The sequence below is a fragment of the Cebidichthys violaceus genome, unplaced genomic scaffold, assembly GCF_023349555.1.
Source record: "Cebidichthys violaceus isolate CVI_PGR_0920_01 unplaced genomic scaffold, fCebVio1.0.p SCAF_1, whole genome shotgun sequence".
Lineage (NCBI taxonomy): Eukaryota > Metazoa > Chordata > Actinopteri > Perciformes > Stichaeidae > Cebidichthys > Cebidichthys violaceus.
In genome coordinates this window covers 24294091-24306134 of record NW_027176262.1, presented here as the reverse complement: position 1 = coordinate 24306134, position 12044 = coordinate 24294091, and the positions used below count along the sequence as shown (strand labels likewise).

The following is a 12044-nucleotide window of genomic DNA, read 5'->3' as shown; positions in this document are numbered from 1 at the left end:
AACAAAGAATAAAACAACAGAGAATATGATCATAACTCCGTTTCCAGGGGTCACGATAACAACCTGGTTCAGTTCAACCTGTTCTTCAATATAAATAATGATGAAAAGGTCATTTTAGTATAAATGACCTCACATTAAAATCATATCCAGACTTTTTTCACATCTGACATATTACCTGAGTTTCCTATCCGGTGATCAAAGAAGGCTTATCTTATTTATATCTTCATATCTTCATATCAGACTGGAAGAAAGGAGCCAATAGTGTGTTTGTGTTAGTGTTGACTTCATTGACCCAATACTTCACATATGTCCTCTATAATACTCTCACTGTGGATGATAAATAAATACATCGCTTTGATAGGAACTTTGAGTTTTGGTGAACCGACGCTGTGGTGCGTTTGGTGCGGGGCGGGGCCGGCCGGTGTGGAGGAGAAGGGGGGCGGTGCGGAGGAGGAGAGGGGATGCTGAGGAGGGGAAACAACAGGAGCAGCAACAGGTTTCTGCGGAGCTTTCAATCCGGACGAACTGGACCCCAACTCACGAGAGAATCCGAGGAAGAGCCTGTGCACGGTAGGAGGGCTGGCTGGGTCCGTGTCCGTAGCGCAGACCACATGCATATATATAGATATATATATATATAGATCTATAGATATATAGATATCGTTAAAGTGTCTAGTCTGCTGTCGATTCAGTTCACTTCAACTCAATGCAAGTTGGTGGTTCGATAAAAAAGCGTCCTCGATAGTGGAGTGGACATTAAAAAGACGCAGCGAGCTGTTGAAATATAGTTTGAGGATTTGAACTGAACGATTTCATTTGAATACTTACTGTCACGCAAAGCAAAGGCAAACTGGATTAGTTAATTAACCAATCAGCATAAATTAATGATCAAATAGTGTGATGTAAATCCACAGGTCACTCCGTGTAAACAGCAGTGATGAGTTGATAGCAGAGGAGCTGATCTGTCTCACTGACTTTTAAAGAATCAGCTTTTCTTTCTTTTTAAAGATCAATTCCACCTGATGCATCGCTCATCCACTACCGTCGAGCATCATCGTTTCTCTTCCGTTAATGCGGTACATCTGCACGTTTCATATTACGTTACTTGCAATGTAATTCCCTCTGAATGTCAATCAATTGTCAAAAAAATGCAGATATTTGATTAAATTGTGGTTCATAAACATTAGTATGTGTAGTTTCAACCACTTACACTGCAAGAACATGTCTAAACCAGAAGACCCGTGTGCTATAGAACATGAATTTGCTGTCAAACATTTACTGTTTCTGCTGCTCTTACATTTGATTTATAATAATAATAGTTATGCAGTGCATGGCGTAATAGCGCCTAATTAAATTAGTATGATGCTGATTATGAGTAAGTAAAGATAAAGCAGGAAGAAATTACCAATGTGATTTCTGTTCATGGTCTAAGCCTCCACTTAAAAGATTATGATGCAAATGTAATAAGTAAACCCATAAGTCTTAAGATGCAACAATCTAGTCATGATTAATGTGCATACAGTGCAATTTATTAGAAATATGCTAAAGCCATATTCTAGTTTATGTATGATTTTATGTGATGAGCAGTAAGGTTCTCTACAGATGATGAGCAGTAAGGTTCTCTACACACGATGAGCAGTAAGGTTCTCTTCACATGATGAGCAGTAAGGTTCTCTACAGATGATGAGCAGTAAGGTTCTCTACACACGATGAGCATTAAGGTTCTCTACATGATGAGCAGTAAGGTTCTCTTCACATGATGAGCAGTAAGGTTCTCTACACACGATGAGCATTAAGGTTCTCTTCACATGATGAGCAGTAAGGTTCTCTACAGATGATGAGCAGTAAGGTTCTCTACATGATGAGCAGTAAGGTTCTCTACATGATGAGCAGTAAGGTTCTCTACACACGATGAGCAGTAAGGTTCTCTTCACATGATGAGCAGTAAGGTTCTCTACAGATGATGAGCAGTAAGGTTCTCTACAGATGATGAGCAGTAAGGTTCTCTACACATGATGAGCAGTAAGGTTCTCTTCACATGATGAGCAGTAAGGTTCTCTACACATGATGAGCAGTAAGGTTCTCTACACGTGATGAGCAGTAAGGTTCTCTACACGTGATGAGCAGTAAGGTTCTCTACACATGATGAGCAGTAAGGTTCTCTACACGTGATGAGCAGTAAGGTTCTCTACACGTGATGAGCAGTAAGGTTCTCTACACACGATGAGCATTAAGGTTCTCTTCACATGATGAGCAGTAAGGTTCTCTACACACGATGAGCATTAAGGTTCTCTTCACATGATGAGCAGTAAGGTTCTCTACAGATGATGAGCAGTAAGGTTCTCTACATGATGAGCAGTAAGGTTCTCTACACACGATGAGCAGTAAGGTTCTCTTCACATGATGAGCAGTAAGGTTCTCTACAGATGATGAGCAGTAAGGTTCTCTACACACGATGAGCAGTAAGGTTCTCTACACACGATGAGCAGTAAGGTTCTCTTCACATGATGAGCAGTAAGGTTCTCTACACATGATGAGCAGTAAGGTTCTCTACACGTGATGAGCAGTAAGGTTCTCTACACATGATGAGCAGTAAGGTTCTCTACACATGATGAGCAGTAAGGTTCTCTTCACATGATGAGCAGTAAGGTTCCCTACAGATGATGAGCAGTAAGGTTCTCTACACACGATGAGCAGTAAGGTTCTCTTCACATGATGAGCAGTAAGGTTCTCTACACATGATGAGCAGTAAGGTTCTCTACATGATGAGCAGTAAGGTTCTCTACATGATGAGCAGTAAGGTTCTCTACACATGATGAGCAGTAAGGTTCTCTTCACGTGATGAGCATTAAGGTTCTCTACATGATGAGCAGTAAGGTTCTCTACACATGATGAGCATTAAGGTTCTCTACACATGATGAGCATTAAGGTTCTCTACATGATGAGCAGTAAGGTTCTCTACATGATGAGCAGTAAGGTTCTCTACACATGATGAGCAGTAAGGTTCTCTACATGATGAGCAGTAAGGTTCTCTACACATGATGAGCAGTAAGGTTCTCTACACGTGATGAGCAGTAAGGTTCTCTACACATGATGAGCAGTAAGGTTCTCTACACGTGATGAGCAGTAAGGTTCTCTACACATGATGAGCATTAAGGTTCTCTACATGATGAGCAGTAAGGTTCTCTACACGTGATGAGCAGTAAGGTTCTCTACATGATGAGCAGTAAGGTTCTCTACACATGATGAGCATTAAGGTTCTCTACATGATGAGCAGTAAGGTTCTCTACATGATGAGCAGTAAGGTTCTCTACACATGATGAGCAGTAAGGTTCTCTACATGATGAGCAGTAAGGTTCTCTACACATGATGAGCAGTAAGGTTCTCTACACGTGATGAGCAGTAAGGTTCTCTACACATGATGAGCAGTAAGGTTCTCTACACGTGATGAGCAGTAAGGTTCTCTACACATGATGAGCATTAAGGTTCTCTACATGATGAGCAGTAAGGTTCTCTACACGTGATGAGCAGTAAGGTTCTCTACACATGATGAGCAGTAAGGTTCTCTACACATGATGAGCAGTAAGGTTCTCTACATGATGAGTAGTAAGGTTCTCTACATGATGAGCAGTAAGGTTCTCTTCACATGATGAGCAGTAAGGTTCTCTACATGATGAGCAGCAGGCGCTGTGTTAGCGGTGCGTGGCGTTCAGGTGGCGTCACAGCGTGCAGCAGGTGGCAGGAAGGCTTCATTGTTTACTGCCGGCTGCCTCTCAAACAGCTCGAGCGCTCTGACTGTTGACTCTGTGCTCTGCTGCCAGACAGCATGGAGGAGTGACTTTAATGTACGGTTTTGGAAGAGGAACTCCTTCAAAGACAGCCGTCATCTCATTGGTCAGATGCTCATGCTGACGTGCAGAAACATTACAACTTCTGCTGCAGCTCAGTGTGGCGTCATAAACGTCTGAGAACAAGCTGCGGAAAGTGGCAGACACAGTGCCGGAAAAAACTTAAACGGAGCGAGTCGAGAGGCTAAGCGGACCCAGCTCGTTAAAGAGAAGCTGTTGTCTGAGCCTGTTACACTCAGTCCTGGTGATTGCGTATTGCTGTATTTCTCCACTGTTGCTGTTGTGAGTCACAAACATGCAAAAAGTCTCCAGAAGGACAAAGGTCAATTTGAATGTTTGTTCCTAGAAAGCAGGCGCGTTGTATCCAGACTGATTATTAGATACATTCAAGTAAACTTTTACACTTATCACACCCGGAACTTGTGAACTAACTTAAGTAAATTGCTTCATTTATATAAAGAGAAGTAGAGATCAAAGACCTGGACCGTGTGGAATGCACTTGAGTGTTTTTGGGCAGAAGGAAAGTCTTAGTGTTTAAACACTTTGATTAAGTGATTAGTTAAACCGTCAGCCAGAAAAACACCAAACATGTTCTGGTTGCATCAAATGTAATGACATGCATTGAATACCTTTGGGCATGAGATCTGCTAAGTGACACGTCTCATTGCTTTGTACATTTTTTAGACCAAACGATTCATCAGTGGCATTACAATCCATATGTTTTTTAGTTACAATCTCTCCTCTGGTTTTTGTGTGATGCCAGTTTGCACCAAAGAGCATCAAGAGTCTTTCTTCTTTTCTCTCCTCCTCCGCTGCCCCTCCTTCCTCTTCTTTATTGCAGCAGGTGGTGATTAGTGGTTAGGCCTAATTATGATGCTCCAGTCTGATAACACAATATCTGAAAAGAAAAGTGGGTGTGCGGAGGAGCTGCAGTAGGCAGGGGGGGCCTGTTTTTATGACGCTGTGAGGACCCAACACCTGGTTTCACACTCACATTGTGGGGACGTCTGATCTTCTATTTAGAGAGGACAGATTTTATACTGTATAGGTTTGGTGGCCACATGTGCAGCTAATAACTCTTCATCAACCAGACTGTGAACTGTAAATGTGTCCAGGAAAATGAGATACTTTCACGAGTGCTAAATAGTGTTCATTCTCATTTTTAAGATGTAATAGCTGAGTCACAAATTCATTTTTTATCCCATATTTCAAGCTTTTTTTCCTTAAGTTCCCATTGTAATCCCTCCAGTAATACGGTGCCACGATACAGGAGAACAATCTATAGGCTTTCAAATGGAAATGGGAAGTTTTTGTTGTCTTATTGTTTGTTTTTAATATGTACACTCACAAAGCAGCAGTAAAGTCAATCTAAATGAAGTGTTTTTATGTAGATGAGAACTTCGTCGGTCTGTCAGCTCGTCTCTCTGGTCGAATCTGTTGACAGTCATTATAAATAATCATGGTGTCACTCTGCTCTCCAGCTGCCAAAACCACCTGATGCTGCAGCCTAATCTGGTCACCTGGGACTGAACACACACACACACACACACACACACACACACGGACGTACGGACGGACGGACGGCCAGCCAACATGGCGTCAGACCCGCCCATACTGACCGAGCAGCAGGAGCTGCAGAGGAGAGCCAATCAGGTCACGGATGAGGTGAGGAACGGACACTTTTGTAGAACATCCAAGGCTTCCCTCCATTTTAAATAATTGCTTTAATAAATATTGAAAACCCACTTTTGCAAGATGGATTTCCCCATTTAGAATATGAAGGTGTCAGATAACGTAATGATTGTAATAGACTCTTAAATTGCAATTGTGTTTGACCAAAGCCACAGCGTTCATCATCAAAACGCAGCTTCTTCTCTGTTTTGTTGGCATCCTGCTGGTGGATTAAGCTCATTCTGGAGCTTTGTCTTTTCCCACCAGCAAACCCTTCAAATTACAGTTTACAATTACAGTAATTCTTAATGCCAAACCAAACTGGTGCATCTTGTGATTTTAGGACGGCTTCTTAAAAAGATTTGACCAAAACATTGCCGGCTAAAGCGTAGATGGGTATGTTTACTTTTCAGCATCAACATGTCTGGTTGTTGCGTGTTCAGTTCCATATTTAATCCATATTTCATTACTGATGTCTCGCAACCTGCTGTGAGCGGCAGAGAACACTGCTCTGTCTGAGGGGAGTGTCCCTGTAAGACACCTGGCTCACCTGGTTGCCATAGAGACAACTGGTCTCCCAGTGGAGGCATCAAGCATAGCTGAGCTTATACACTCAGTGTGTGTGTGTGTGTGTGTGTGTGTGTGTGTGTGTGTGTGTGGGGTGGGGTGGTGGTGGGGGGTGGGGGGGTGGGGGGGGGGTGCTAAACACTCACACACACCACAGGGTTTAAAGGTTACTGCAGGTCAAAGCCATTTGTCACCTCGTCATCCCCTCAGTGGGGAAGACCCCCGGGATTAATATGATATTTACACAGTACACACACACACACACACACACACACACACGCACGCACACACACACACACACACACACCAAGGGGCGGAAAGACTGGAGAGGAATTTTCCATGTGTGAGAGTACAGTGTAATCACAGTTCTGCTGTGTGTTGACTTTCTTGAGGTTTAGGTCAAAGCAGCAGTTGATATAATATATACACACATATATATACACATATATATATATATATATATATATATATATATATATATATATATATATATATATATATATATATGTGTGTATCTCCTTCAGAAAATGTTTGGGAATGGTATGCTCTAAGTAAACAAAATACTTTACACTTCATAGGTCAGTTATTTGCTGAAAAAATAAATGTGTTTTGATATAAATTATGAGAAAAATGGAATTCATTTTTCTTTTTTTTTAAAAAAAGCTTGATAAGTTCCAGAGGATTTTAATTGGAAAAATTGCTCAATTTAAACCCAACAGAACATCCATTCATAGTGAATTTATTATTGTTGATTTCATTTTTTCATACAAGCTGAAGTTTGATGTTTGATGTTGTTTTGTGTCTTTCAGTCCCTGGAGAGCACCAGGCGGATGATGCAGCTGGTTGAGGAGGTACATACACACACACACATATGTTTTATATATGTCAATACTAGTGCTGGGCAACTAGTAACAATGCTTAATCACATTGTTATTAGTATAATAACGCGTTAACTTGCCCAGCCCTAGTAAACACATAACTAGCGAGGCCTGCAGCGATTAAAAGTCATAAAGACAGACAGAGAGCCAGAGAGCCAGAGAGAGAGAACCTCATCATGAAGTTCATCCTCATTATGTGCGATAGCGGCGCCACTGTTGTTTCCACAAGAGGAAACACCCAGAGACGTCTTTAAACAAGACAGATGCTGGGCTGTGATTGAGTTTAGGCTGCCGGGAAGCTATTTTGGGCTTTGGCACAATAGGAAAGACTACATCCTGGTGAGACGTACACGTACAGTAACCCCAGACACCTTGAAAGAGAATCACCTGACTGCTCTTCATGTTGTCTGGTAGTCACTTTCAACTTGCTGCAGATCGACAATTTATAACATTGATGACCTGAAGTGTTTAATTTGCGTTCAAGGACGCTTGAACATCTGAGACAGACGGCATCGCCGCATGACAATCGTATATAATCTATCTACAAGTGTCTGCCAGCTGATTGTCACAGATAGAAGCCCACGGCTGCCTGGAGAAGGAGAAATCCTGGACCACAACAGCTCCGTAGTAATGTGTGTTCTATATTCACATGGTTGTATGTGCTCCTTCCTGCAGAGTAAAGATGCTGGGATCAGAGCTGTGGTTATGCTGGACGAACAAGGAGGTAATCAGTTCTGTTTGGTCCCTCTTTGAATTCTCCTTTGTTTAGTCTTGTTCACTGTGTTCTCTGCGTTTACCATGAAGGACAGCTTTGCTCTGATATTTCAGTATTGCTTGAAATGTAAGAGATCAATAATACTTTCATCTCTGCCAGCTTGATTGTGTTTCAGTAGTTCTGTGAGCACAAAGACGGGAAGCAACTTCAAAGTTGTCCTGTTCTCACACGCATTTCAGTTCTGGTTTTACAAAGGTTTAACACGTGCTGTTATCGAGCTGCGACGTCATGCAATAGTGAATTTGCAGATTCATTATTGCCAGACGGACGAGTTAGCTTCTCGACGTCTCTCCGGTCGAAGACCTTTTAGTTAGTTGTCGTGTATGAAACCCGTGAACACTCGAGGACATCTCAAATAGGAGCTTTCATGTCTGGAGATTGTCCTCACGGTCCGAACATGTCGGTCTGAACACGTCCCTGACCAATCGGGTCAGTCGGTCGAAAGCGTCCACAGCTTGCCGGCCGTCTCTACTGTTGTCTCGACCACTAAACCCAGTGCCGTCAAACTCCCGTTCCTCACAGAGCAGTTGGAGCGTATTGAGGAAGGCATGGACTCCGTCAACAGGGACATGAGAGAGGCCGAGAAGAACCTGACAGACATGGCCCAGTGCTGTGGTCTGTGTATCTGGCCAATCAGGAAGTAGGTCTTGGTTTCCGGGAACCGCACCTCATACTGGTGCCCAGTTCCATTACATTAGCTTGAATAAGGGTTTTTATATTGAGAATCTGGTGCTACAATAAGAACACCACTGTTTGTTGAATTTACATCCACCCATCCATCCATACATTCATACACATGATTATTTCATACAAGCACTAAATTACTATTTTAAGAAAACATGAACAATCTCTATAAACATGATACACTGCTTTTCATGTGGGTTATAAACCATGATGGAACTGGGCCCTGAGGTCAGGGTGCAAACAGCCGGCACATCGACACGCACTGCGGCCTTGTTTGTGTGGAGTGATGCTCTTTATGATTTGTCAGTGGATTTCTTTGTTTTTTTTAGTTGTGGGCGTCTCATGTTCAGTCGCTGGTAGCCGTTTGGTTTTTTAAGTTCAGCCGCGGGGCTTTCAGGAAACAGTGGGTGATTTACCTCCACCATCTCCTCCCTCCTTCTCTTTTCGCTTACCTCTTTCCTTGCTATTTCTTCTCCCCATCATCTCCATCCACCCACCTCTCCTCCTTCTCCTCTCCTGCCACTTCCTCTTCCACTTTCACCTCCCTCCTCCACTCCACCCCATCTGTCTTCCTTCCCCCGCTCGTCCTCCCGTTCCTTCTCCGTGTCCACCTTTTGTTCTTCCTCTCATCCCCTCCATCCTCCTCTTCGCCCTCCTCCCTCTCCTCTCATAGAGCAGTTGGAGCGTATAGAGGAGGGCTTGGATCAGATCAACTCTGATATGAAGGAGGCAGAGAAAAACCTGACTGACCTGGGCAAGTGCTGTGGCCTCTGCTCCTGTGATAAGTAGGTGGTGTCAGATTTTTCCACCACACCCTTTATTCCTGCTTTAGCTTCCTTTTGTTGCCCGCTTGCTTTGCTATATTGATTTTCAGCTGTTTGGATATCATCTTACAACCGGTTTGTCATCTCTACTGTATACAAACGGACCACTGCTGTACCCACACTGGAGAGGTTCCATGCACGCATGACCTAACAGACACTTTTCCACTAAAGTTTGCGTTCCTATAAAATAATAAAGTCTGTAGTGCAGCTGTAAGGCCGGTGTGGGTGCAGTGTGGTTCTTGTGCGTCACATTTAACAAGTGGACGATAAAACGACATTCTCTCTCTCTCTCTCTCTCTCTCTCTCTCTCTCTCTCTCTCTCTCTCTGTCAGAATGAAGGCCTTTGAGGAGAGCGGGGCGTACAAGGCAGTTTGGGGCAGAGGATCCGGTCAGGACGGCGTTGTGTCCAATCAGCCGCCGTCGTCTCGAGTCGTTGATGAGAGGGAGCAAATGATCATGAGCGGAGGACACATACGGAGGTAGAGAGAGAGAGAGAGAGAGAGAGAGAGAGAGAGAGAGAGAGAGAGAGCATTTAATGAACTGTTATTGTAGGCTGCTTGTCTGTTGTGTTGGGAGAGGCAGCTGTGTAATGTAATGTAATACCAGCAGTCATCAGTCATACGGGCAGCTGCCAAACACAGGACGTAATCACAAACACACACACACACACACACACATTCTTTACTCTGCTTTATCTCAGGGTGACTAACGACGCCCGGGAGGACGAGATGGAGGAGAACCTGTCTCACGTCGGCAGCATCATCGGGAATATGAAGAGCATGGCCCTGGACATGGGCAACGAGATCGACACGCAGAACGTCCAGCTCAAGCGCATACAGCAACAGGTACCGCTGCCGCGTCACGACACTCAGCAAGTTTCACAAAAGTGTCAGCAAACGAATGACCAATCGGACGATTCTTCTCACTTAAAATGTCCGTTTGCAGACAGGATGTTATAAAACAAATATAGAACCCAATCAGATGAGAATCACCGCCGAGACAACGACTTTTACAAACAGAAATAATTGAGAAAACGTAAAGCAGAATCATGCTTGCCTGTGCAGGTCTGCAGGGCGTCCCCATATCAGCTAACCTGCACATCGCTGACTACAAAGTGCCTACAAATACCAGTAAAGGGAAGCTTCCTTAGTTTTATTTGTTTAAGGATTCGTCATATCAGTCTGTTGTTCCTTATGTATTCAAATCTAAACATTCAAATTTTGGTCGAAGTAAGTTTTAGCCCCGAAAATGCTGTTTTACGGCGAGGTAAAACGGTGATGTACTGTATATTCTAAATATAACGTACATTCAAAGGTGTCTGCTGTTCTTTAGACTTTAGCTGACTGGCCATTGCAATAAAGCCAACTTGAAATTTGAGATCTCCGGCGGTTCCGTCACTCGTTTACACTTCCTGTTTCTTCGTTTGTCTCTCTGCAGGCTCTTCTCAACGTGTCCCGCATCGACGCCGCCAACCAGAAAGCCAACAACCTCATCAAACGATAGAAGGAGCGCTCTTTTATTTCACTCTTTTTCTACTAACTCACCCTACTTGCAATTAGCCTATGCTTCTGCGTGCTTTACACAAAGTGTGGCAGCTATTATTCTCTGCTTTACATAGGTGCTTTTTAAGTAGTGTTGACATTATTGCTGGGGTATTCCTATGAGTAAATTCTGATTTACTCTCGTCGTGACGGGGTGTGTGATACTGATGTGACATAATCCTTTTACGTGTCATCGGATTATTATAACTGTTTCACGGCAAGGCCTTGGTCACTTGCATTTTCACACTCTGTGTTTCCCCCCCTTAAGGTGGCCTCTGCGGCCACTCGGCAGAGAGATGTATCATAGGAAGCTTTAATGATGCCTGTAGGGGAAACGTAGTCACTGCAGCGGCACCACCACCACCACCACCACCAACAGCAGCAGCAGAGAGCAGAATCAAGAAGTCATTCCACTAAAGGTGAACATGTGGAAAACAACCCTGCGAAGACCGTCTCCGTTGGGCCGGTGCGGGCATTTAACTTCTACCAGGCAGATCATTTAAAAAAGGGGGAAAAAAGCTCTAATAAGTCATGTGTGCAGGGTATATGTCCAAATTTCCTAAAAAGAAAAAAATACCCCCCCCGCGCCCCCTCTGTGTAATCCCTCTCCTCTCTCTACTCTAAAACGCTCCATCGAGGGTGAAACACGTGCGTGATGGCGCCCTCTGCAGGCGCTGCTGGGTATTGCCCAGAGGAAAGAAACACGTATTCGTCCCCAGAGGAAGATCTCTGGCGACACCAAGCGGACGAACGTGGAACCTGCTCTTCTCCCTGGCCTCTCCATCTTCTCTCTTCTCCACGTTGATATAAAATGGTGGTGAAATGACGGTGACTCGGTGGTGTCTTTATAATCTTGATCTAATCGCTTGAAAAGGAATCTGAGCTCACCAAGGTTTTTTTTGTTGTTGCTGACACCATCAAGACCTCGTGTGAATCACAGCATTGTCTGAGAGTGAAACACTTCTATTCTGTGCTTGTGTGTGTTTTTCATTAAAGCCATTTCCACGGGCTCACAGTGTTTCATTTGCTGCTGTGGATGTGGAGGTATCACTGTTGGTCTTGACCTACATTGAAGTGTGGCCGGGCCTAATGTTGGAATACTATGGTTGGTGTTTAATGGTGTGGTTATTATTAATATGCTAGTACAATGAAGCTGATGACCTTTGTTGGCCTATGCAGCCCCCCATGCTTGTCACACAGCTGGTTTAAGACCACTACGTTCAATGGCGCAGCTACAGAGCATGCATAGTGATGAC

General features: G+C 43.7%; 1 protein-coding gene across 2 annotated transcripts; it reads left to right on the top strand.

The window, feature by feature from the left end:
* Positions 1–479: 479 nt before the first annotated feature.
* Positions 480–11798, top strand: zgc:101731 (SNARE_SNAP25N and SNARE_SNAP23C domain-containing protein). 2 transcript variants are annotated; one of them, XM_068730027.1, is made up of 8 exons: positions 480–570; positions 5330–5513; positions 6896–6937; positions 7640–7688; positions 9097–9208; positions 9580–9726; positions 9948–10092; positions 10685–11798. In XM_068730027.1, the coding sequence occupies exons 2-8, from the start codon at positions 5442–5444 to the stop codon at positions 10748–10750; spliced, it is 633 nt and encodes a 210-aa protein (XP_068586128.1). In that variant the 5' UTR covers positions 480–570; positions 5330–5441; the 3' UTR covers positions 10751–11798. The 2 variants fall into 2 exon arrangements, with proteins under 2 accessions (XP_068586128.1, XP_068586056.1); XM_068729955.1 differs by lacking the exon at positions 9097–9208 and adding an exon at positions 8262–8379.
* The last annotated feature ends 246 nt before the right edge of the window (positions 11799–12044 follow it).